This window comes from Anomalospiza imberbis, chromosome 6 (assembly GCF_031753505.1).
Source record: "Anomalospiza imberbis isolate Cuckoo-Finch-1a 21T00152 chromosome 6, ASM3175350v1, whole genome shotgun sequence".
NCBI lineage: Eukaryota > Metazoa > Chordata > Aves > Passeriformes > Viduidae > Anomalospiza > Anomalospiza imberbis.
Window position 1 is genome coordinate 43,542,878 of NC_089686.1, and position 27,572 is coordinate 43,570,449.

The 27,572-nt window shown below is 41.4% G+C and overlaps 1 protein-coding gene across 11 annotated transcripts in view; it reads right to left on the reverse strand.

Moving 5' to 3' along the window:
- LDLRAD3 (low density lipoprotein receptor class A domain containing 3) overlaps positions 1-27,572 on the reverse strand; it is a 203,096-nt gene that overhangs the window by 45,045 nt on the left and 130,479 nt on the right. For 6 of the 11 annotated variants that reach the window (XM_068193760.1, XM_068193761.1, XM_068193758.1 and 3 more), the window contains 3 exons: positions 22,430-22,576; positions 4,867-4,992; positions 2,259-2,393 (listed from right to left, as the gene is read on the reverse strand). In XM_068193760.1, coding sequence (XP_068049861.1) covers positions 2,259-2,393; positions 4,867-4,992; positions 22,430-22,517 — 349 coding nt within the window. In that variant the 5' untranslated portion in view covers positions 22,518-22,576. Of the gene's footprint in view, positions 1-2,258; positions 2,394-4,844; positions 4,993-22,429; positions 22,577-27,572 lie in introns of all 11 variants that reach the window. The other 5 variants (XM_068193756.1, XM_068193754.1, XM_068193753.1 and 2 more) reach the window with 3 other exon arrangements.

Genomic DNA, 27,572 nt, shown 5'->3' on the forward strand with positions numbered 1-27,572 from the left:
CATTTACAGATAGAAAAACAGCACACAAGGACAATCCTGTATGTCAGATTACACTCAATTACACTGAACTAAAGCTACCACATTTGACATTACATAGCCAGTGGCAAGAAACCCCTCTATCTTCATTTTATAACACCCTACAGATTTGCCTTGCTCTGTCCCTAAGTACCCAGAGCACTTGAGTTCTAGTTAATGACCAGGATTCTTGGGTACTGTGTGAACATGAGCACATCGTAATTACAGTAATCACATCTGCTGTGGAAAGAATTGTGAGAAATTAAAGACTGTCCACAGCAGTGTCTAATTCCCAATTAACACAAAGTAGTTGCTGTGTTTGCAAGCCAGGACAGACATACCCATAGCTGCAAGCGTCAGAAGGAATTTTAATTTATATTCAGATGGGAAGTTGAACACATCACACTGTTTTAATCCTAGCTTTGAAAGACAGGTACCCACACATTGTCCACTTACAGATGGTGAAACAGCAATTCAGGGAGGCTGTGAGCTGCCACAGGGAAAAGCCAATTACACAGGTTCCTCACAACCAGCATTTCACTTTGGGAACTCCTCATTCCCAACCCCATACTTGGACTATTTGTTTTTTAAATAAGCCCACAACCATGGCTGTTCTTGTCCTAATGGAGAGAGTTTCTTCTTCCTTGTTTGGGCCTCCTTCACACATATAATCAGAAAGAATTACTTTGCTTATCCTCTTACTAATCTAACATTTCCAGAAGGACCAAATATGAAGACAAAAGTAACAGCTTCATGAAATACAGTTCTCTTCTTCTCTTGAGCCTGACAGTCAGTTCCTAAAGCAGACTGTCATGACAACAACCTGGAGGCAATCCAGCCAATTAATCTGCAGAGGAAGCAGTCATCCCAATCTAAGAGAATAGAACTGCTGCTTTAAGCTTCAGAAGCCAAAAAAAAAAAAAAAAGAGAGAGAAAGCAAAAGAAACCTTACCACCCACATTAATGTGATTAGGCTGCCTTAGAGCCGTAGTGAAGAACAGTCCAGCCCTGGGCACGTGCTAGGCCCTCGGCAGCCCTTTCGTCCCGCTCCCAACGGAGAGCAGGGGCAGGCCAGACCCTCTCCAAGGCTCTGATCCAAGCACAGCTACATTCCCAGGCTGTGATGTAGCTCAGCACACAGAAGAGTTAGCAAGATGACTCCTCCAACCTTTACATGTGGAGCCAAGGAAAGAGCTCATAGGTCAGGCAGAGGTATGACACAGAAGAGACTGTCACACACAACTGCTATAAACCCCTGTTTTGTTAGCATTGCTTTTGTGTGTTCTTCCTCTTCCTCTGTGAGTTGTCAAGAATATTTATCAGCATCTTAAGCTCAGGATTATTTTATTTTCCACAAAGGACTATTTAATCAGTGCAGGTAGATAGTAAAGTAATTCTCTTTCAATTTCACTAATTACATCTTCCTTCATATGCTGCTTTATCTCTCCTCATCTGTCCTGCTTTCTACAGGATGAAGCGCACCACAACTCCCCTGAAAATATCCACCATCTCCCATATTTTTTCTGCTTTGGTAGGAACTCAGACATTAAAATGTCTGACAGCAGATGCCCAATACATACTGTTTGTTAACCTCGAATCATTCATATATACTTCTTGTTTTATAAAATACTGTGGCATTAAGCTACAGAAAACAAAACTGAAAAACATTACCCATAGATGTATATGATAGGTTAAAAAGAATAGAAATGTCACTGTGTTTTGAGATTCTCGCAAGACTCAATGCACAAGAATTTTCAAATAAAAATTTTCTTCCCTGCCTTCAGGGGAAGGGTAAGAATAAATGTTTTCATTGTAGACCTGTCTTGCAGTTAAACATGTCTTGGAGAAGGTAACTGAGCAATGAAGATCTAAACCTTTAAGCATACACAGGATTAACTCATCTGGTAAACAGACAGATTCACTTCCAACTCAGGTTTTACTATCAACCCCCCCAGGTCCAATCCAACTCACAGAAGTACTAAATGGATTCCCAGCAACTTCAGTGAGCACTGGATCACAGATTACAAGTGCTTCCTGCAAAAGTGTGTTTTTACTAACCTGGAAAAGATACCACTCTTATGAAAATGCAATGTATGCATGTGCACAATCTCTACACATTTCACTCTCACTATCTGCAGTGCAAGCCAACACAGAGCAAGCCAATAGAATAGTATTTTCTGCTGAGCCTGTTCTGTGTTGAGTTGGCAGAATATTGCAGAAGAGAATAAAACCCCTGTGCCTACCTTGAGGGCTTTCGCAGCTTTCTTCATCGCTGTTGTCCTGGCAGTTATTTTGACTGTCGCACACAAAGCTTTTATCAATGCAAAGACCATTTCTACAGTGGAATCGGGCAGTAGAGCAAAGCAAGGGATTTGCTGCTGCAAAAAGAGAAAGTGAGACCTTTCATTAGGAATTCTCTTGCTCAGGCAGTAAAATAGCTGATAAGCATCAACCACAGGTCACAACTCAACAGCTGGTCAATTCTTTGGGTATGTGGGAGTAACTTGGCAATCAAACCAGTCCTGGCTCTCTAACCAGGGAGAGCTGAAACTTCTAATTTATCCAAGATTCATTACGATTAGCAGAGATTTAGCCCACCCACAGTTGTGATAAGCCTTCTGTTCATTTTCATAAGAGCCCAATCATGATCACTGTTCCACATTTGCTCACACTGAAGACATATGGAGGGTAGAAGTGCCTACCATAAACACTGCCTGTTGATTCCCATTACAGAAGGCTCAGTTTAGCTGAAGTTTCATATTATAAGACAACAATTTTGACTGAGAACTGCCAGGCAGTGGTTTATTTACCTCTGATTCTCTTCCCCATTCTCCTCACTATTTTAAATTGATATAACAGCAGTGTTGAGATCTCTCAGCCTCTCACTGTTTGAATTTCAACCCCTTTCTAAGGAACAATGTTTGCAGCCTTCATATACATCGTATATGACCATATCCTTCAACACAGTCATCACTTAGCTGAGACATGCACAATTTAGCTGGTTTTAATATCTACTCATAAATCAAACTCTGTCCTTTAATACTTTTTGGCACTCTTCTCTGAACTCCAAACAGTTTTTGGTAATGGGGTGACTGAAACAGAATGCAACTTTCTAACTGAAAATCTTAAAAAGGCTGCTTAGATGCCCTGTCTACTTCAAACTGTTTCTCTTCCACAAGAACAATGGGGATTAGTTTCCAAATACTAACTGGCTTCCATTTTTTCGTCTTTAAAGTCAGAACTACATTTAGAGTATAAATAAATAAATAAATTAAACTTTAAAGTCTTCCCTGCATATAACCTGCAGGACAAAAACAAACACTCCCAATTTCTCCAGCTCCCCAGGAGCTTGTTTAGCACAAACATGCTAAAACTCCTTTGGTTTGAAACTGCTGCACACTTACATACCACATTGATTTTTGAGGTCACCTCAGAACCTAAATGGTTGTTCCTCTTCATAAGCAGTAACTAGATACTTAGACATGCTAAAAAACATCAAGTGCCTCACTGGCACAGAATAATGGGGAGATCAGTAGCATGTTATCATCAGTTGTAAGGTCACGTTAGAGCTACACACTACAAGCTCACAGGAAATTGTGTCATTCCTAATGAACTCCATAAGCTGGTGCACTTTCAGTTGAGATCTGCCACTTGTCAGTCCACCACCTTAAGGATATTCAAAGCCCTTCTGTCAAATCTTATTTTTACTCCACTTGTTCAAGTGTAACCCAGAGTAATTTCCTTAGCCTTCAATGTTTCTCTGGCTTCACTTTCTCCACAGAAGTGTTGACTCCCTGCCACAGCCACATAGTCCTTGCATGGCCCAAATCAGACTCTCCAGGACAACTACAGATGCCAGCTTAAGAGAGATTCATGCTGTGGAACCGCACCACCCACCAACAAGCACCAAGCATCAACAAGAAAGGCAAGTCCTCCATGAAGCAGACAGTGACAGATCACTCTAAAGATTGCCCCTTTTGTTATCTTTGAAAGCTTCTGTCTGTTGTCCTCCTCCTGACCTTTAAAAGTAATTGAAAACAAAATCTCAGCATGCCTCTGACAGGAGAATGAGCAAGTATTTTGCTGCAAGCTTTCACCTAGAGCCCCATGCTTTAACCAGCTCTTGATAGTAACAACAGAGCTGCTCCATTCAACATAATGTTTCCCAACTGCTATGATATATCCCTGCTAGACTTACAGATACAAATGGATCTGTGTAGCCACATGCAGAGGGTTTAGACCAAAACAAGCAGTACTTCAGATCATCTCTCTGCTACAACTTCTCTGCTGCTGTGCATTGGCAGGCGTGTCTGGCTTCAAGAATCTGCCTCTCCTTCCAAGATCCTGTTTCACTAAATACACCATTATTTGTTTTTCACTAAATATACCATTTTGTTTCACTAAATATACCATTATTTGCTTTTTTGTTGTTTAAGAACATGCATAAACAGAGAAACTCAGATGTGCTGATGACCAAATGCATCATATTCTTCAGTGACAAAAAACAGGCAAATAAAAATGGAACAATTCAAATTATATTTTATATCTGTCCAATTTGAGTGACATCTGAGTATAGAGAACATGTTCAAAGCAAACATGCAGCTTAAAACTAATTTCAGGGGCTTAGAGTACCACACAGGCATTATATACAAAGCAAGACTGAGATGGACCTTAAAAAAAAAAGGCAGACTCATTTTCATGAAGTGAAAAGCCAAGGATCATCTGGGTTGTAAACGACAGGGAGAATATTTGACTCAGAAACGTAAGGCTACCGAATGTTTCCTTTCTAAGTAGCATCAATTAGTTGAAATAAGCAGCAGTGCCCTCACTTGCAAGCAGGCTCCCACTTACTGCAGTTCTCCTCATCGCTGCCGTCAGGACAGTCCTCGAAGCCGTTGCACCGGAAGCGGCCAATGATGCAGTGGATCCCACTGGCGCAGGGGAAGAACGTGGCACCACATTTGGATTTGGCTTTTGCTGCGAGAAGAGACAGAAGTGGGTGGAGGTCAGCGAAACAATTTACAAGGGTAAGAGATCCTGTTGTAGCAGTACAGTTAAGAGAGCTCTACGCAGTGCTTTTGGCACTAATGTTAGGTGCCTTCCAAGCAAATTAGTGTCTTTGTGAGACTAAGAAACACAAGAGATCCTCATAAAAATATTTTTCAGGCTACAGACACAAATAACACTGCCTTTAGTCAACATGATTTATATAAAACTGGGTGCAAAAGGACCACTGTATCTCCTGCTGCATAGCACAGCTATTCATAAAACATTAAATGCTAACAATAGCATCAAAATGCTATTGATGCATGATTACAGAATCTCATTATGATCTCAAGTACTACACATTTTTTATATTACTGCACAACTACTCTTCATAGCAAGAGAACACTGCCCTCAGCCATAGTAATGCAGATGGTTCCACCATGATGCTCAAGGCAAGCACCAGTTATGTACTGTTATCATATCACCAGCCTAGAACAAAACAGCTCCCAACAAAAAACCAATTTTACACAACAAATGGTTACATTTTTGCTTTTTCAAATTATCTCATGACTTGATGGACCACGCCACAGGACACCAAAGACTTCAGACAGTCCACTCTAAAGCAAAGGCAGTCTCTGCAGGAGGAGTATGCTGGTAACTGCAGAAGGTGTGTATGGTGCAGTGTGTTAAGGCCAATGATGGGAGAACATCAGGAAAGAAGCCAGATCCAGAGCTTGCTGGCCTTTTACGCAGATGTTTCCTACTCCTACACCAAATCTACCAAATCTAAGATGTGCTTACAACTCACAGGTTTTGAACTATGACAGACTGGGTACCACAGCAAGAGCCAAGTATTTTAATGTGGCCCTATGGCACATCAATACACAAACCTGCACAGTTTTACAAGGCCAGGACAAGGTCAAGGACTATCAGTGTACAGACAAAAAAAAAAAAAAGCAGGTTTACTTTTGTCACTTGAGGTCCGAATTCAGAGGCTATCAATTTTCTGGCAAATCATACTCAATGATGCTCTTTGTCCTCTCTGAAAATCTTGACAAATTAAGGCTTCAAAATTATTTACTTCTAACATTTCTAGCATGAACTGTTCTCTTACTCTTGCCTGTTCTTCCTGACAGATTTCAGACTGTGAGTCACCAAAACCAGAGCCTCTGGCCCTCTGAAGAGGTCATGTGGCTACATGTTCCTAAGCAGAGTGAACGTGCAACCAGAAGTGGCGGTGAGCACTGCAAGAGCCCCACTCCAGCTATGACAAGCACAGGTCACAACATCCTGGGCTGCTCTGGCCCCAAAGGGTACAAAGCACATCTGGGACACTGCCTTGAGCTACCACAGTAAAGCCGTAAGTAATATTTAATGTTTGGCCACACCTGGAAGAAAACCATGCTGGAATGACCAGGAACAAAGTCAAGACCTCTTTCTTCTGTATAAAGCATACAGATACCCCATCAAAAAAGAGGAAGAAACCATTCAGAACAATTATCTAACAGAAGTATTACTTAGATAGTTATACAATGTTTAGTTAAACATTTTATCCCCAGACATCCTTCTATCTTCTCCTCCTCCAGAGACAGCAGCCAGAGAACAAGAAAATTCTGTTTTAGAATAACTGTTCATAAAAAAACCACATACTAGTAACCACAGACCAAAAATAAACAAGGAACTAAACACCTTCACATTATCTCTAAGTTTTCCTTTTCTATGGTCCACTGATTTTATTTTTTTTTAACTGGAGAGAAGGAAAAAATAACAAAGAAAACTCAAATTCAATTCCCTATATTTGCAACAGACATGATATATAAATCAATCCCAATTCAAACTCACACTTAAAGTAGAGACCCTAGGAATATAAAAGAGCATTTCAACCACCAAGGTGATTCACAAGTCAGTCAGTCACTTACTAGACACAAGTCTTGCTCCCAAACAAAACTTAGTTTTCCAAGTTCCAATTCCAGACACAAAATGCCTTTTTCATATGCTGTACACAAATGCAGGAAAAATTAGAAACCAGTAAAGGCTTAGTCCAAGTCACGTCCTCTGACTCTGGAGAACTCCACTGAAGAAATCCAGCTTTATTTTCAATTTGACATCCTTCTTGTCCCCTGGCATAGTTTTCCCAAGGTTTTCAAGTAAGTGTTTTTTGGTCACTGCTCATAAAGTTCCTATGGAATGGACGATCATTTCTTCCAGAGCAGAAACCTACCTTCCCACTCCACAGGCTCTCTGGAAATACTCTAAACATGAAGGGCTATCATTTTCTTCAGGTCTTTGGCACCCTAACAAGTAACAGATACATATACCAGGATCATGGCAGCCTGTAGAACATTCAAGTCATGCACTGCACTATCCCAGCATTCCTCTGCAATTGCAACTCCCATTACATGACTGTTACAAAAAGTTTTCTTCTCCTTTGCCCATCATTGTGTCTCCTACTGCACAGGTTAAGAGTTTTCAGGTAAATCTGTAGGTGAGAAGCTTTATGTTTATCAAACAGGAGCTATCTATTTGGCTAGTTCAGTGATTTCAGCCTCAATAAGCTTTCAAGGACAGCATTGTTTGCAATCTGTATTCTTCTCTGCTATGCTTGGTTGCAACAGGCTCAGGGTAATCAAGAATTACAGGGATATCAGGAAATGACAGAAGAGAAGTGAAAAAATGAACAGGCACATGTGGATTGTTTGACCTTATTTATCCAAGGTATTACAACCAGCTAAAGGAAAGGGAAGGGAGGAAATTGGTTGTTTTTAAAAGAACTGGCAGGCAAGTCCCCCTGAACCCATGTCTCCAGAAAGGAAGAAACTGAGAGACCACACACTGGAGGGGTGAAATACATCAAGAAACCACAGAGCAACTTACAAAACTGTCACTAAAGAAAGGCTACTCAAATACAGATCCTGTTTGGATTCAATATAGCAAGTACAAAAAATACCAAAAAAACCTGCCATTCAACCAATCTGTGAGCCTATGGCAGAAAGGATCAATTCATTCCAGTCCCACTCTTCATTTGTTACCTACTCATGGCAGAAGTGACCCAGGACTGGAAGATTAATGTGAATCTGTATTGCCGTGGTATTTAGAAAGAGGTGTCAGCGAACTACCATGAACTTGAGGAGCCTCCTATGACTCCATCACCCATGGGAAGAAATCGCTCTTCACTAAATATTCTTTTAATCTCTTAAAATTCAAACATGAAGCAAATGGCGAAGATGGTGGCAGAGACTTGCTGGCCACAGCACAAGTTTGCCAAATGTTCCCTCCAGGTTGCTTTGCTTAAGTTCAAAAAAACTATTTTGGCAGCTGTACATGAGAGTGCGTGAAGCTGCTCCTTATGCTACACAGAACCTAATCCTCCCACCCTCTGCTTAAGCTCTAAAAAATATACTAACTTCCCATCAGGACCAGTAGTACACTCCACTGGCGATGTGACAGTTTGCAGGCACAGCTCTACAGCAGTAACAGAAAAACATTTTGCTATCTTTAGGATCCCAAGTGTGAAACTGAACTATTTTTAAAAAAGCATAATCTGTTTTATTATTTCTCAGCAGAGACTCATAATAGCAGAGGAAAAGAAAGCAGAGTTGGCAACACTCTGTAAAGCCTTATGCTGTATATAGATAACACTTTTCAATAAAAGCAATTTTGATACTCAAGGCTACAATGACTGATTAGAAGGTTACAACTGATCTGCAATGGGCAGATGATTTTTCTTTTCATAGATAAAGCAGCAAAGACATCAAATGCATTTTATAATTAACAGTATTAACTATAAGTTTAACAAGACCAAGTGCAAGGTGCTGTACCTGGGTCAAGGAAAACCCTGATGTGAAGACAGGCTGGAGGGTGAACGGACTGAGAGCAGCCCTGCCAAGAAGGACGTGGCGATTCTGGTGGATGAGACTGGACATGACCCAGCAATGTCCACCTGCGGCCCAGAACATCAAATGCATCCTGGGTAGCATCCAAAGTAGTGTGGTTGGCAGGGCAATGGAGGGCATTCTGCCTCTTTACTCTGTCCTCGGGAGACCCTTGGAGTACTGCATCCAGCTCTGGGGTTCTCAGCAGGAGGGGCATTGACCTGTTAGAGGGAGGCCAGAGAATGGATCACAGGGCTGGCACCTCTCCTATGAGACCAGGCTGAGAGAGTCAGGGTTGTTCAGCCCGATGGAGAGAAGGCTCTGGGGTGACCTTACTGTGGCCCTTCTGTAGCTGAAGGGGATCTACAAGAAAGCTGGAGAGGGATTATTTACAAGAGTATGTGGTGATAGGACTTAAGCTGAAAGGAAGTAGTAAATTTAGACTGGATATAAGGAATAAATTCTTTAATGTGAGGGGGGTGAGGCACTGCTCAGGGAAGTTGCAGATGCTTCATCCCTGGAAGTGTTCAAGGCCATGTTGGATGGGGTTCTGAGCAATCTGGTCTAGTGAAAGGTATCCCTGCACATAGCAGGAGGACTGGAACTAGATGATCTTTAAGATCCTTTCCAACCCAAACCTTTCTGTGACTCTAAGACTGTTACTGTTGAGCCAGCTTATTTACACCTCAAGCATTTCACAGGTAGTTACAGTGAACTGCGCACTAATTACTGAATACAACATGCAAAGTGCACACAGCATCACCCCACACGATGTGGCCAGCAGAGAAGCCTATTTCCTTCTTTTAACTTTACAAACATTTCTGTTTTAAAATGTTTCTCAATTATTTTGTAATTGGAAGTGAGGAAACAGGATGTAGCAGATACAACGTACAGATAGAAGTAAACTGCACAGAACTTGAGCGTCTTTGAACTAACTTGTTGCCTTAGAACCTCTCCAAGCAGCAATCAAGCAAAGTAACTTTATGCTGCTTCACAGCTACGCATCTCAACTCAACAACGGATAATGATTTATTCAGCTAATTAAAACTTGATTACTTGCATGCGTCAAGAGCAACTCTCCAGACAGAAACCACTGCGTGCAGATGCTGCATTATTGCACAGCCATCAGTATTTTCCTGACTTTGATAATAAACCACCTTAAACTCCTCTGCTGTGGTTAATTTCGGTAAGGGATGCTACAGCCACATCAGACAGCACTGTAAAACCAGATTCCTTTGATGAATGCATGGTGCGATGCAGCATTTCAGTAAAGGCTTTAGATGAAGGAGATGAAGGTTTCCACTTCAATTTACAAAGAAGGATTGATTTAATAACAATATGTAACACAAGCTGGATGGTACCAGGATATGATTCCTTTCACCCCAAGAACTGATATAAAAACCCTAACCCTGTTAACACTCACAGTTATTTTGCATCAGTTAACTGCTGTTTGGACTCTACAGTATTTTCAGTTCTGTTCCCAATGGGAAAGCCACTGCTACCTGCAGTCACTCAGCTGCCTCAGCACTGAAGGCAAATGCATCATTTGTTGGTTCACAAAACTCTGGAACAGGGCTGTTTTGCAGAACAACACAGAAATTTCACTTCCTCTGTTTGTTTTTTTCCTATCTAGAAAAAAGCTAGCACTTGGGTAATATTGTCAATGCACTCAACAGTCCACTATGCCAGAACTTCTCCTATTCAAAACTAAACAACTATTTAAGTTACTGAGTTATGATACAAAACACAGCCAATTGCAGAGCATTCATTGTACCTACAAAAAGCCCTTGGGTCACTCTTGCTTTTGCTCCCTGTTAAACAAGGCAGGGGAAAGAGTTGTTATTTTTAAACTGCTAATGCAAACACAGAGGAAAAGAGCCTAAAATGTGCTTTATTTTAAAGGAAGCAATTTTATGGGTTTTTAAGTAGTGAAATTAGCCCAGAAGGAAGCATCAGAGGTTGCCTCCAATATAGTAAACTATCAACCATTTACATTAGTAATATTTACACTGTAGTTAGCACTAAGATAGAAAGGACAGTGCTAAAGCAAAAAAAGCCAAGGCCATGAAGAGTAAATGGCTTCCTTCTAAAAGAGTGAAAAAAGAAAGCACTTCAGAGCTGGATTATTATGGTTCGGCAGCCTTTAATTCTTGCCAGACAATAAGGCCCTAAAATAATCTTTCATGGTCTAGGAGTCTATGTTTTAGTCCTTCAAAATCATCACAAAGCAGAGATGTCAGAGGAGAGCACAAAGAACAACCTTGGTTTTCAGACATTCAGTAAAGCAGTTTCTCACTAAGAGAAGTATTTTAGAAGTTACTATTCACTAAACGAACCAAACAATAACATCATACTAAAGGACAAAGTAAGCACAGTTTCGGAGTTGTTGTGTTACTCAGGATGCAAACAGGCAGGACAGAACATCACCCTTAAGGCACTTTAGCAGCAGTACTCCTCAGGAACATCTGTGTGTCTGATGGGCTACAATCCCTCACTCCATTCTGGGATACTACCTACCTGTTCTTTTTCTTTCAGTTGTGCCACTGATTCCATCCAACTGCTAAACCTGTCCAATTCCAAGCTCTCCAACTGGACTATTTACTGACCTCCACCAAGAGGATTAAATAATTAGCACCACAAACCCTCTTGATCTCCCCTGTATAAAAAGCTATCAAACATAAGCAGCTATTGCGCTTGCCCCTACTCATGTGTAATTGAGCTTCAAATGAAACATTCACCATGGTCACTTAATTACAAATCTTATTATAACTACTAAGTATTTGGTTGCTTAATCATGAGTAAAAACAAGAGCTAATTCCAGTTTGATAGTCTAAGTTTGAGAACCATCTGAGTAAGTGGCAAAAAGATCAGCAGCTGCATTACAGCATCTTCCCAATTAATGCTGATGCTCATTTCATGTGTTGTTCAATACCTAGCTTTGCTTAAGAATTCTGATGTTTTTTACCTACCTGCAAGAAATATTCCAGGTCAACCAGGAGATGACAGGAAGCAGCAAGAAACACAAAAGGAGACTTCAAAGCACTCAGTGATTTTGAGATGTGACTAGAAGTCCAGAGGTCTTCCATGTGTGTATATGTGCACCTACTACAAAACATACAATTACCTTTATTGAGAAATTCCTAGCTTTCTGCTATATATTCTAGTTATCTAGAAAAAGAGGAGTTAATTTCATTAGATTTTTACACAAATTATTACTGGGTTCTAAGTAAGAATGAGACATCTAAAGATTGGTTTGCTGGAATCCTAGCACATGACAATGCTTATTCCATTAAAATTAATATACAAAATCTACTGACAGCAGCTTTTCATTGCCATGATCCTTTCAGGATGCTAATTAGCATCTGGCTTCTCTCTTCCTAAGTTCAGGCCCTGGTGTTTTGATTTTCTCCTTCCGTATATTAACACAATCCCCACCAGAAGGTGTCAGTATAGAAAATAATCCCTATTTATCGTCCTGTAAGGTATCCACCTGTCTAGAAGAGGTATAGGGATCTTTGGCAAAGGGGATCTTTGGCCAACTCTGTGAGCAAGCATTAAACTGAAGGACTCAGGGTGTGAGCTCCGAAGTGGCAACACTCACTACATCACATCCAGCTGGGGAACAAGACAGGCCAACCACAGCAAAAACAAATGCTCCTTATCTGACTACCAAGGTGAGATCCAGAAGGAAAACCACCTCAAGGGTGTCTCTGGCTTTGGTGGATTCTCCTGCATCCCTTCCTTCAGGAAAACATGCAGGAACTATTACCTGTCTGAAATGCCTGCACACGAACAGAGCACGGGGTAAAAACCAGGCAGAATTAGAGATCTGTGTGCACATTCCCACTGCAGTTACAGAGACATGGTGGGATAGCTCACATGACTGGAATGCTGTCATGGATGGCTACATCCCTTCTAGGAAATACAGGCCAGCAGTGTGAGGTGGTGGAACTGCTCTTTATGTGAGAGAACAACTGGGGTGTATAAAGCTCTGCCTCAGGCTGGGTGAAGAACCAGACAAGAGCTCACAGCTAAGAAGTCAACATGTAAGGGACAATGTGGGTGACACCTCTGTGGGTGCTTGCTACAGACCACCCTGTCAGGAAGGGGAAGTCAATGAGGAATTCTCCAGTCAGCCGGAAGGAGCCTCAGTCACAGACTCTGGTGCTCATGAGGAGCTTCTGCTACCCTGATCTCTGCTGGAGAAACAACTCGTGGTCACACGGGAACCCAGGAGGCTCCTGCAGAACACTGATGGTAACGTTTTGACACAGGTGGTGGAGGAGCCATCCAGGAGAGGTGTGCTGCTGGAGAGGTGTACTGACAAACAAGGAAGGACTGGCTGGGAATGTGAAGACTGGGGGCAGCCTTGACTGCAGCGACCATGAGATGGTGGAATTCAAGATCCTGAGTGAAGGAAGCCAGGCAGTAACTAGAATTACAGCCTGGACTACATGAGAGTTAACTTTGGTATCCTGAAGGCCAAAGGAATCTGGAGGAGAATCCTATGAGTTATGGCCGTAGAAGGTAGGAGGGTCCAAGAGAACTGGTTAATACTCAAGTAGCGCTTCCTCCAACCTCCAGATTGTTTCTTATTCATAGGGATGCACCAAAGGAGGCAGGTACATCCCTATGAGTAAGAAATCAAGGGAAGAGGGCAAAAGACCCGCATGAATGAGCAAGGAGTTTCTGGCAAACCTCAAGCAAAAAAAAAAAAAAAATTAGTTTGTAATGTGGAAAAAGGGACAAGCCACTTGGGAGGAACACAGGAACACTGCCGGAGTAGGCAGAGAAAGCAGTAAGAAGAGCTAAGGTCCATTTAGAATTAAAGGGCAATGGATGTCAAGGACCTCAAGAAGGGCTTCTTCAAGTACATCACTAGCAAAAGGAAGACCAGGGAAAATTTGGGTCCGCTCATTTGGGAATGAGGTGGGTCCCCTGGTGACAAAGAATACAGAGAAGTCTGAGATACTGAATGCCTTCTTTGCCTCAGTCTTTGCTAAGGGCAACCCTTGGGAATCCTAAACCATGGATGCAAGAGAGAAAGTCTGGATAAAAGCTGACTTTCCCTTGGCTGAGGAAGAACAGGTTAGAGATCAGGCAAACTTGACTGACCCACAAATCCATGGGCTCCAATGCACCGACATGTGTCAAGAGATGCTACTGCTAAGCCATTCTCTATAATCTCTGAAAGACCATGGAGAACAGGAGAGGTATCTGAGCACTGGACAAAAGCCAATGCCCCTCTACCTTGCCCTAGAGAGGCTGTGTTGGGAGTACTCTGTCCAGAGCTAGTGCTGCTCAGAGAACTTCTAGAGTCTCCTCCTCTGGAGATGTTAAAAAGCCACCTGAACACAATCCTGGGCAATTGGCTCCAGGTGAACCTGCTTTAGCAGGGGGGGTTTGACTACGACCTTCAGAAACCCCTTCCAATTACAATCATTCCATGACATTGAGACTCTGTGACTCCTCTGTTTCCTTTGGAAGCATTTAAAATGCACTTGATGGAGATGTAGCATAAAGCAGGGCACCACAAAGGTAGACTGTTAGTCCGGTTTACAAGGAAAGTCAAACTCCCAGATCACACTCTCAAAAAAATGCCACAAGCCTCACACTTCCACTTTCACACAGATGTTAGCACTACTCAGAGCTACAGAGTATTCAACCTGCTGTAATCATACTAGTTACTTTAACACACTGCTTTTATATTAATCTATTTATTATTTACCTTTTTTGTTATGCCTGCATCACCCTCCTTCCTGCTCACAGGGGATCACAGAGCACTTCAAATCAGTCAGTATTTGACAGCTAGCTCCACTGTTTGTATCAGCCATTCATCTGTCTTGGGACACATCCATTTGCAGCAGAGGCTTGTCATCACCTCCACAAGGACACACAGACAGTGACCAAAGTTCACAGCCATCTAACCGTCTGGTCAGTACTTTGAACCTTATCACAGCCACTCCACACTTTCCAAAGTAGCAGAGAGAGGTTTGATGAACTAAAGACTACAAGTTCAGCTGTAATACTTTTTGTGTTACAATCATAAGGTTTAACAAAATCCTCACATGTGAAAAAGTGATTTCAATGCTGGAGTTCCCCTTTAAGAATTTTTAGGTTTACTTATTTTTTTTTAAGTGCCAGGTCACTAAATCACCTACTTGTAAATAAGCAACTAATGAATACTTACCTTCTCCAAAATGTAGTGAGTCTTGATATAAGACTATTTCACAGCTATTTAGCTCACACTGCCTATAAGCTGTTCACTAGCAAGACGGAATACAACTTATCAACAATGGTAACTTCTCCAAGCTAAAAAATGCACCTGGCTAGCAACTACAGACTGCAGCAGCTGAGATGCCTTCACCTTTATACATGATGGGGCAGTCCAAAAACTTGTTGCAGGTATGCAAGGCTGGATCTTAGTCCCAGGAATCTGTAAGCATCTCTTTAAAATATCACCCTGCATCTCATCTTCTGCAGAATTACTCTTAGTCTACACCTGGCTTTAATTAATGCTTTAAGAATAATTTTCTAGGGCTACTGAATATTAAATCAAAGTCAGTAATCTTTACTGATGGATAGGATTAGTCCTGCCCAAGTCTTGGCCCACTGCTGTATTTCTAGATCTCAACTGGTTTAGACAATCCTCTCTGAATGAGGCAGACATTTCTTTTTATCAAAACACCACATCTCTTCAGTGCACTGAGCTCTGCTTGTCTAACTGAAAGCCTAGTATTTAAAAGGATAGGAGCCAGAGTTACTTTGTGCCCTTTGTTCCTGTACATGAAAGCCATTCATTAGACTGACCCTGCTAAGTGGTTAAATCCAAGCAAAGTATCTTCGGCTGTAATAACTATATTATCATAATAAGCACTTATTAAATACCTTATAAAGATTGTAGCACTCATTGTCTCTACAAGATTTTTTTTTCTCTGTCTTTTAAAGTGGCTGTTAAAGCTGGTTACTTATTCCTAGCAGTGTGGAGGTCATGATTTTGACTGCTCTCAGAGCAAATCTTAACAAGGTGAGGACACACATCTAAATTCAGACTGTCACCAGAATGATTTGAGCTGTTAGTAATGACTATTTAGTACTAAATTTTGCCTTTGCCTCTATAGTAATTTTGGGACTTACACAGGGAAAAGCACACATAATATGCCTAAATATATCAACTTGTGAACTTCCTGCAAAGCAGACTCAAAGCGTGCTCTTGACTGGGGGCAAACTCCATGATTTACTTTTTTTTTTTTTTTTTAAAGCAGCGAACAGCAACAAATCTAAAGGCCACCTCTTGAAATATACCCTACATCAAAGAGGGCAGGACAAGGCAGTCTGACAGTCCTCATTTGAGGCTTCCAAGCATATGACATCGCTTTGAAGCTGTTGCAACGCCCACTCAAACCACCTTCTTCCTACTGCAGCCAGTGCCAGCAAGTGTAGGAGTTCTTGCACTCAAGAGCTTCTCCAATGACAGACCAACTTCCTCAGACATAACTTTGGCTCCAGTGGGATTTTTTCTTTTTTAAATACTTTCCAGCCCTCAGATGCAGTTGTTAAAAAATACCTCTTTTGTAGAAACTGAATGCAATTAAGTCAGTCAAAATTCACCTGAAGAAAACCTAGCTAATCTGCCTTTGTTCTCCAAGAGTTTCAGTTTTCCAAATGAAAGGGTTTAGAGCACAGTAAAATATTCTTCACATGATCTAGGAAACCCGGGCTACTAATTGCAGAGCGCGGGTTTCATTTGTCATTTCTTGTGAAAAGACTCTTTCTCTCTCCCCCAGGGCTGTGTGTAGCTGATCATTAGGAACCCGTGGCCTCGCTGCTCCTCAGCGTAGGGAGCTCCAACACCTGTTGCAAGTGAACACCAGAGGGAGCAGTAAACCCTTGTCTGGTAAGAAAGCTTCCCACTGTGGGGAGGGAAACAAGGAAAATGAGGTATAGCAAACCTCGGGGAAACTTTAAAATGGTTACTGTGTGCTGCACTTTCAAACTACAATACACTGCTAATCCAGTGTATTGTATTGCTAATCCCCACCAGTGCAGAGACAATGAAGATTTAGAGCAAGCGTGCAGATACAAACATTTTGAATGACGCAGGCTTACTTGTGCCACATCTCCCACCCGACGACACCAGATCTATAAAATCTTCTGAGACTATAAAGCATTATACAAAACCCTGTGTGCATTTAGATAGATTAAATGGAAATGCAAACATACTCAGCACAGAAAAGATAGACGCAGAATGGAATGTGACAAAATAGGTCATGTTTATTATACATAAACACACAGTTCCAACTCTACAGGGTAAAAGCAAGAACATAGTTAAGAGACACACAAGAGAAGATGAAATCAAAGATTAATATGCTAACATCAGCAATGAACAAGTAATTACAGGACTATCTCAAATGTTATTCTACTTACCTGACAAAGACAGTTAAAAATGCTTGCAAAACCAGCAACAGAAGCATGGTCAAAACCATAACGAGAACACATTCCCACCTCATACCTTCATCCCTGAACTATGGTATGCAGCCTACCAGTGTAGGAGTTCCTATGGTGTTTGTCACCAGACCCTGGGTTCAGCAGGGGTCCCCAAGGGCTCCAATTTCCTGACACAGAAACAGAAACGTTCTTACTGGATCTACTGGACACTTGGATTAAAGTGGTTTCTCAGATTGCCCAAATACAAGTCACAGTGCTCAGAACCTTGAGAGTTAGCCTGCTACTGTGCAACTGCAGAAAAGCTTGGCTCACCACACCATGCCGAGTGCAACCCAGGACTGCAGGTATTACAAAATCTTCAGTTCTGATTGCATTGAGTTCCCTGCAAGCACATGTGTGTCAGGCAAAGAGACAAAACTGACCTTTAGCGGAAGCCTGCTTGGCAGGTGGCTTCAACACCTGTCTGGGGAATCCTAATTATAATGGACCATTTTCATGCAGCACTTCATTTAATAAAGACATTCTCCGCCATGGAGGAGACTTGCTCTGTCTGAAGGACGATCAGAGACCAAGGTTTGATGACGATGGATTGCTGGTGATGAAATGAGCTTTTTATTACCACAGTTCTGGATGTTCCTACAGACCAGCTCTTACTAGCCACCTCAGGAGTGTGTTGGCAGCACATACTTACAAGCATGGATGATGCCCCATCGTTCAGATATCTATACAACCCAGTCACAGCTTTTAGCACTGACTCAGAAACCTGCTTTACCTTTATGTTTGTGTTAAATGAGCAACAGCGCCAACCAGAAACAGAAACAAGCAAGACAGAGGTTTCGAACATGAGAACACGCTGCCCCAAGGCTATCCTTGCACACAGTTTTCTTCTAGCCCACAGCCTACACTCTTTAGCCCTTGGATTAACACAGTCACTGTCACTGTGTGCCACTATATGCCCATAGCTAAACATACGAATTTGGCATGTCTCAGAAGAGCGACAAAGGAAAATCTAGACTCCTGGGTATTTGGTATGTCTCTAATTCTGGCTGCTGTCATGCCAGGCACTTAGCGTGGATGATGTGCCATGCTCTGAATCCCCACCATCTGCTGCTCGTTAGCTGACAAAGGCAGCACATGCCATCTCCCCACTAGCTGCTGCTCATTACTGACAAAAGCCATTCTGTGTTCACAATGTTCTCTCTGTAATAATCTAATACAAAGATGTACAAAGAGCAAAGAAAGAGGAAACAGAGATGACAGAGTAAATTATGAGCTTAACTAAGAACATTAGTGCACTCTAAAAATCTCAAGATGGAACTCCTTCCAAGAGAGACACAGGTCTTGGCTCCAAAGGAATAGGTCAGCAGGTAGATATAAAAGTCAGCACTAGAGATAATCCATTTACCTCAAAATGTTTCAAAACATGCAAGCACACATTTCTAGGCTCCTCCCATTCAGGCTCTTTTATTTTGCAAAATTTTATATCTTCCATACCTGATAACAGAAAGAACTGAGTGCTGACAGCAGGCAGCTCCCAACCTGACCAGGGCAAGCACTAATCCTAGGTATCTGTAATGCCTGGTATGCAACCAGAGGAGGATTTAGGATCCATGCAATCAATCCCTCCAAGCTTCACAGGAAAGTCCTGTTGGTAAAGATTCTGCATTTGTTAAGAAGAGCCTCAGCTTCCTTTATAAATCATCTACACAGGTGAAAAGCAGTAGTAATAGCAACACGTCAAAGAAATGTGCGTGACAGATACTAGACAGGCTGAGGAGCAATCCAACTGATGAGAATCAGAAGATAGGGATGAACTAAAAAACAGTTCTCCACTGGGAGATACACTGATGATAGCAATTTACTCAAACTACAGAGAACTGGAAGTACTTACAAAATATTCACACTGATATGGTAAATTAATCTTTTTCAATCTCAATTAGTTGCTTAGAGGAAAAAACAAAGCAAGGTTGTTCTTCAAGTAGTAGTTCTTATGAACAACAATGAGAAGTCAGTGTCTCAGCTCATGGGACGTGTTAAGGTGACAGGTAAGGGCATAGAGGAAGCACGGAAGATGACAGATGGTATATAGGTGTGTGGGTTCTGGCAAGTGTGGGAGATGAAGGAAAGGCCATAAGCAAAGTGACATGGTTAACAGAGATGGTCCTGCAGAAGAGGAGACAGAAAAGGGACAAAAGGAAGAGAGGGAAGATATAAGACATGAATGGACAATGTGTAGGCAATTCTGCTTTGGATCTTATTTCCTCCTAACACCCAGACCATCACTTTCCACTTGCTGGCCACAAAAATCCAGGACCAGACCTGGAGTTCAAAGTTTTCCTGTTTAAAGGGGGACAGACAGGATGAGATGCTACAGCAACAGAATTGATAAAATATTGTTGGACATCCACATTCAACTCTAAGACAAATCAGAAGATAAAGACTTTCCACATAACCACACACGTGTGCGTAACTACTCTCTCATGGTCGTGCCACAACACAGCATACTCATCTTCACAACAAATGAACCCTGTAACCAAGCTCCTATTCACTCATAGACATTTTTTAAGCAAGGTTAACACTTTTCAGTGTGAAATAGTTACTTGATGAGGAATCACAGACAAAGCAGCTTAAAGTACAGCTGTGAGGAGTAACACACTGGGAACTCAGCCATCTCATGCTGCTAATGCAACTCCTATGGCTTTGTGCTCACCATCAACAGCTCAGCTACTGCAAACCAAAATAACAGCAGAAAACAAAGAACTCTAATTTCGCTGTAAGTTTTAGGAAGTAGAGCCCTGTTCCAATGGAAGGAAAGTAACAAACTGTAGACTAAAATGATGAAAAAAATTGTATCTATAAGGCTGCTTTTCTATGCCTTACCTCTGAGCTAGGAACAAATCTAACACCAGATTTGGGCTTTGGTATAAGCCCATCCAATTTCTGATTACTTCATAATATAAAAGACTGGTTGGAAACACTACAAATGTGGAGATTCAAATGAGCATTAGCTCTATTCTGTTTTGGCTTATCTGACCTGTTAACAGCAGGCCAGCATAGGATTCACATCGATTCACATGCCTGCAAGTCTCTTTTGTATGCTAGTTTTACATTTGTGAGGGTGATCCAATAGCAGATAGATGTATAGCAAGAGGAAAGAACAGTCTAATTATCTCCATCAATTTGTGCAGGATCAAAAGGATGCTCATCCAGGAAACTGTCAGCCAATCAAGCTGGATAAAAGTATTTGAAAAAAACCCAGGAAGGACAGTTCTGCAGCAACTTAAAATTCATAGCTGCAGCATAGCCTACATCACTGAGGTTTATTTGAGTCTGTGGTGACAAGAACAGCTTTTATGAACTGCCATTTTACAGCTATTTATATTTTATTGTCAGTTACTATGTTTATTACTGTCTGCAATTCACCAGACCCAACTGATTTTGGTAAGGAAATTTTTGAACAGAGAGTCACAAAGCATATTTTCTTTTTACTGATTCCTGAGTAAATACCCAGTCCAGCTTTCATTAAGAAAACCTTCATAAACATCATGTAATTGTATCAAATGAAAAAAATTATGTAAGGCCGACAACGACAACATTCTTAGAGACATAAAAACTCCTGGTGTGCATCCCATAAATACAAAGATGTACTGTGATTCAGCTTGTATTAAAAAGTAAAAGCAGCACACCAAAAGTCATGCCAGCAGTCTCTTCACGCGCCAAATAATGAGGAACCTGAGTCACACAGCTGTTGTTATCAGGAACATCTCCCTGAAAGGTACAGGTTGAACTTTAGGTATTTTTATTCTTGCCAAAGCTCTCACTGATATAGCTTCTGCTAGAGTTTAAACAGATATGCATGACACTGATCAATCCTTGCAACAGGCCTATCCTTTAATGTTAACATTTAAGTGTGAAAAAAAATTAAATTAACCTGTCTTCAATGTTACAATACAAGTCTGATGCACTACAAAGACTGCAAAGCATTAGATACTTCATACAGATATTTTTAATTCTTTAGAAAGTGAGCAAAGCTCACTGGCTTAAAGCAAAACTATGTATGGAGATTTACACTGCACTGGTATTAAAGCCCCATTATTTAAAAGGGATGGATTACTGGGGTTAAAGGGGAGGAATTAAGTTTTAAGAAGCACGAGCACTTAACAACTCAAGTATTTCTAGTCAGGTAATTTGAAAGAAGCTATTCTTTTTTCCTTCTGCTCTATCAGCAAAGCTAATGATGTCTTGGAAATGTCCTGGGAAAGGTAAGCTTCTTATAAATTCAGTTTAAGTGTAACCAAAACCTCTGTAAAGGGGACACATAGAGAAACTACATTTGCTACATGAAAACCAGTAATGTCTCAGAAATTTCTCAGTTGCTCTAAAATCACATGAAATTTGATTTTTTTTTCACTCTCAAATGGATTTCAAATCACAGCATTATTCTACAGCATAATTTTGCTGTCTGGTTAACACATGTAGGCTAGAAAGTTTCACGTTGTGGCTGAGTAACATCAACTAAATCTTACTTAATGCTAAGAAAAAGATGAAATCACAGACAAGAACCAGATCAGACTTTTTTAGCTCTCTAGAACTAGAATTTCTTTAGGAAGGATTAAAACTTAAAAACACTTATTAGCAAATTAATTTAGCCTATTTTTAGAAAGTTATTGTTAAAGTTCATAGAGTTAAGAATTACATTTTGATTGGAGAGAACAAAAATCACAGGGTACACTCAACAATTTTGAAATAGAAGGAACTGGCTTTGATGGTAGTGAAGGTCAACTTACAGCGCTACACCAGTGTGCTGAAGCAGTACATGCAGGATCCCTAAAAGTCACAGAGCATCATGGAAGAATTGTAAGTCAAGTCCATCTCAATTTAGCCATCAGTTCAGGTACCTCCCCAAGTGCTGTATTAAAACTGGACACTGAAGAACATGAAAGACCTGAAAGATTAAAGCCTGCATGGTTTTTTTTCCAACAAGATCTAAATGAGGAAAGTGGCAGCAGCTTTGTTCCTTCTCTAACACAGAACACAGCAGTAGCACTAGTTAGCCAAGCCCTGTGACAAAAAAAAAGCATGGTAAGGTCACAGCAATGGTCACTTACGGCATTCCTTCTCATCACTGTCATCAAAGCAGTCTGGCAGCCCATCACACTGCCAGGCCCCTGGGATACAGCGTCCATTACTGCACATGAAGTTTCCAGGAATGTTGCATTCATTCGTGAAGTTATTTCCAGGCAACAGTTGGCTGTCTGCGGCAAATGAGAGAGAGGTAAATTCATTGAGGATTTAACAAAGGCTGCAAATGCTGTCACTGAGCAAGCTGTTTATCAGTGGTTGAATGAAGATACAAATGGACCCCAATCCTGGTTATTTTGTCATTATCCTACCAGTATCCTGCGCCTGCTACTTGGTAGCACTTTCTTTTTCTTAAATTCTCATTTTATCTGTTCTCCATTCTCACACACTATTTTGCAGATTTCCTCTTGCTATTTTCTTTCTAGGAACACACATGCACCCTCTATGCTGGTCAAAGCAATGTTTGTTTAAAAAAATTCTCTCTTCTTCACAGGGTCAGTCTAAACAGAATTAAAAAAACGAGGCTACATGAACTCAGCTCTATCCTCCCATGCTTTTGTCAGATTACTACTTAGCTTGCAGAATATTTTGTTGTTGCAGTTATCAGCAAAGGGCTATGCACAAGGTAACACACTGACTAATTCATAGTAGATTTTCAGTTGAGTTTCAAATATAGTGCTTCTGATCGAAGTTAAAATGGAGCTTCTTGCTGTCAATACAGTCCCCTGGCACACACTTGTCCACAGGCTAGTAAGGCAGCTGGCACACTGAGTCTGCTAGGTGGAGGGGGCACAGTAGCAAGATACTGGAGATCAAGAGAACAGTGAGAGAAAGAAACCTAGAGATCTGCTGTCAAGAGTCAGCCATTCAAATCTACCATTTTCCTCACTTTGTGCATTTTTTTTTTGGAATGCAGATATCACAGAAACATGAACAAACTTCAGTGAAGGAAGGATAATAACACTCAGTGGCTTAAATAAGCATCAAAATGGCATGACCTGTCACAGAGCTGTGGGAAGCTGCAAGACAAGCCAGAGAGAGAGAAAAATAATATCCTTCCCCTTGTCTTCCTGTCATATTCCAGACTAGTCCCAGGCATCATACACTTGAGTAGGTAAAAACCGTAGAAATACAAACCTTCCCAGGTAAGGATGTCATAAAAACACATCCCCCTTGCCAACCTGCATACCTTCATGGTTCAGAACCAGGAAAAACAAACTGAGCTGACACTAAACTTAACCACTTACCTGTCATTTATCTATTTTGAGGATAGCCACATTATTTTTGGAACTCTGGAGGAATGGCAGAGCTGTAGTTGGTTCCCTCCACTGCCCATCCCTACACCATCTTGCTTCCTGTTGCTCTTGGAGTCCAACTCCTTCCTCTTCCAGGAAGGCCTGAACACCAAGGGCAAAGAAAACTATTATGAACATAACGTGGTGAGTGCCCCATTCTTCAGTGCTGCACAGGGCACAGAGCAGATCACAACTGCCGGCATAAGAAGTTTCAGGTAAGACCTTTAGCCGAGCTCATTCCTGAAGCCCCAGGGAGGAATCTGCTTTGTACAGGCATCTTTGGAGAACACATCTACCAAAATAATAAGCTTTATAGCATGATTAGTGCATGAGGCTTTTCAGAAACTTCTGAATCAGCCAAATGTAGATTGTTCCCACCCTCCCCCACAATGTATCACAACGCTCCATCCATGACACAGGCAAAACTGCAAAGTTTCACATCATTATTTCAAAAGATACCAGAGGAACGCTTCAGGGAGGCAGTCTCTTTAAGCCTATGTCTGTCTCAAACAACGTATTTCCTTTCAAATGTTACTTCTTGCAAATGGCTGACTTTCCTGGGGATGTTTCAAGAATCTGCCAGCACATAGCAGATGCCTGAATGGAAGTTTGCCCTGAGCTGTTAAAAGACAATGTAGTTCAGAAAAAAAAGGTGGAAATAAGGTCTCCAGAGCCACCTGTAACTCTCATGCTGTATGTAGCACCTTAAAGAAAGAGACTGACAGCCACCAAAAAGCATGTCCAGACATGCAGCTGGCAATTGGACATCTTTAGCAGTGTCATCCAAACCTCAGTTTCATTCCCTGGATCACTGCTCTTCCCATGGAGAAACAGCAGGTTCGCTCTCTACACTGTTGCAGCCTGCAGTACACTGGAACAGACGGATCTCCAGCCCAGCCAGGCACTGCTCCCAGCAGCTCCTGGGGAAATGCTACACCCAACTTTGCCTCGTGCCCGAACCCCTGACTTTAAATCAGCAATGGCAACAGTTTGTCCTTGGCTACTCCTGCCATGAAACACTGAACAGATCCCGTGCTGTCAATCAGCACCCCCAGCTAGTGCAGCCTTACAGCATCCCTGTTAGCTGAGTTCTGCACTTCTGTGTTCAACCAGCAAGGAGTTTGATGTTGTTTTTGGTGGTTTTTGCCCCTTGCAACAGTAATTGAACACACTGAGCTCAGTCTTTGTATCACTGACATGTACCTGCTAAGTAATGACCAAATGAAAATCACCACACTCAAAGAGCTCTAGGGTGAAGCTCTCAGCATTTACACAACCTTTTATTAGCAAACCACTCCCAGTGCACGAACACAACCTCTGCCTGCAACTGAAGAAAATCTACCACAGTAATACAAAATTACAGGATGCCATTGTCAGATCAAGATAGGAAAGAGATACATCAGTATTCTTTGCAATGCAGAAGTTCAGTCAACATACCCAAGCTAGTTACAAGGCATGTAAGAGCTTCAACAGTAGAATCTAACTCCCTTCTCCACAGTCACCCTTAAAAGCAGTTTCAGGTCAGTATGGTACTACTGGGAGACTTTCCTGGTAATTTTCATAACTTTCATTAGAATTTACAATTTCTTGGATGTTACAAAACAGAAATGTCCTGGCTAAGAATAAATCTCTGATATAAAACAGAGTTTATTCAAGCTTGACAACAGAACTAGAAATTACCAAGGCTTTTGCTCTCTCAGAACCTAAGCAACTAAGGCAGTACATTTAGGCAGCAACATCAAAAAGGTGCCAACCTCATGGCATCTCTCTCCATTGTTCTTCACTACCTTCTTATCTAACCTCATGTATCTCTCATCCAACCTGCTCCCCTTCCACATGGAAGCAGCACCTATTTAAAATAAGAAGTCCTTCTGTGAATATTTAAGTGAGATTTCTTCATGACTTGGGCAAGTTGCTAGCTAAGAACCAACAGTAGGTCTCACAGCCACCTGTCCCAGCTACAGAACTGCCTCTGCTCCATGAAGCATCCCGGTGTTCCCAACAGAAAACATAACTGGATGCATCTCAAGCACTCTAACACCTTCTGTGCAGAATAACCAAATGTCAGCTCCTGTCAGCTCTACTGCTGTTATCCTGCTGAAAAGTTTCGGCCATGATCTCCACACTCTTTTAATGAAAAAATTTCAACCAAGCTAACTAATTTTAGAAATTTTTAGAGTTTCAAAAAGCAAAAAGCACAAACAAAAACCAATTTCCCTAAAAAAGCATTATGAAGTCCTTGTTCCTTTAAACAACTCCTTTAAATAAATGCCATACTTCGACCCTATTAGACTGAAGCAACATTCCAGGAACAGGTATCCAATTTTGTTATCCAGTAAGTTGTTTACAGGATTTCCTTTGTCATAAAACAACCTCATCCTCAATATTCTTTTAAAGCAAGGATGTATTACTAACCCTGTCACTGAACAAACAAAAGGTAGTGGCAGATGAAGATACTTGCAGACAGCCCTACCCAAACTTTGCTGCGGAATGGGAACATGAGAACTCTGACTTGATCCAGTTTCAAAGCAACCAATACTTCTCTTAAAACATGACCCTCATCAGCCCCTAGGAGAGAGTTGCATGTTACAGAGAGCAATTTGAGAGCCACAGCCAATGCATCTAGAAACTTGTTTTGTGCATTACTCCATGCCCAAAAAATCCATTGGTGGATAAAAAACTATCAAAACAATGGCACATGTGGAACTGTTTTAAATGGTATTACTCCTTCTGCTTCTCTCACACTTTGCAAGGCTTCCCTTAATGGATTAAAAAAAAAAAAAAAATCCTCAAAGAAATCCTCAGTGCAGTCCTCAGCTCCCAGCCCTCAGGAATGTGATGCTCCTGCCCACTCAGCACACAGCCCAATGCAGGACTGCACATGCACAAGGAGAAGCAGTGTCACAGACACAGAACACACATAGAAAGGACCAAACCACATCATCATGTCCATTTTTCTAACAAGATCCATAAAGATGTCAGGTTTTGTGTAGCCAACTTGTTGCACTGCCTGTTGGCAGGGGCAGAAACTCCTTCAATCTGGCAGAGCTGGCATTCTGAAGTTGACATATTTACCCTGCAGCCTCTTTGATCAATTTTGAATTCAACCCAAACAGGAGCTACACGGATGTGTTCAGTTAAGTAAAGGAGGAAGGAAAGAAGGGGAAAGTAGTCCATTTTCACTGCAACACATTGCTCACTTTAAGCAGCATACCATCTGGGCTGAATATAAAAAAATGGACTCATGTTTCACTCTGAAGGGGACTGAGTAAGGAAAATCAATCTGTTTTAGCAGCCACTTGCAAAAATGTTGGTATCTAAATATTTAATGTTCCCCAAAAAAGAATCAGGGAAAAATAAATGAAAGGACAAGTCCTACTGAGCAAGCACGTCACACTGTGTTAAGAAAGCAAGTCAATGATATCCTTCACAAAACCACCTTTACCTGAAAGCACTCCAGAGAACTGTGCACATTACAGAACAGACCATGACTGATCACACAGCTCTGTATCAGTAAGAGCAGGCAATCAGCTTGGCCAAGGAGGTTTTGAGGAAGAAATACAGGACACTTACGTGTTCACTGCCCTCATGAACAATGCCAGTAATGTCAGCCTCATGGCAAAAGGGATCTATCACCAAGGATGAAGCATGAACTCTTCACCACCAAAGCTTTGGTATGTCTTTTGTGGGACTCATGGGATCTTCACAAGATACATTCAATGGATTGCTGCTTAAAGCTTTACATATGTGAAGAGAATTATTTTGATCAGGATGGTATGTAGCTGTGAGGCTGAGGGTTACTGATGATACTTTCCTGTCACACCATGCACACATTATACTCCATACTCATTTTTAATTTCTGCTTAAAACCCTC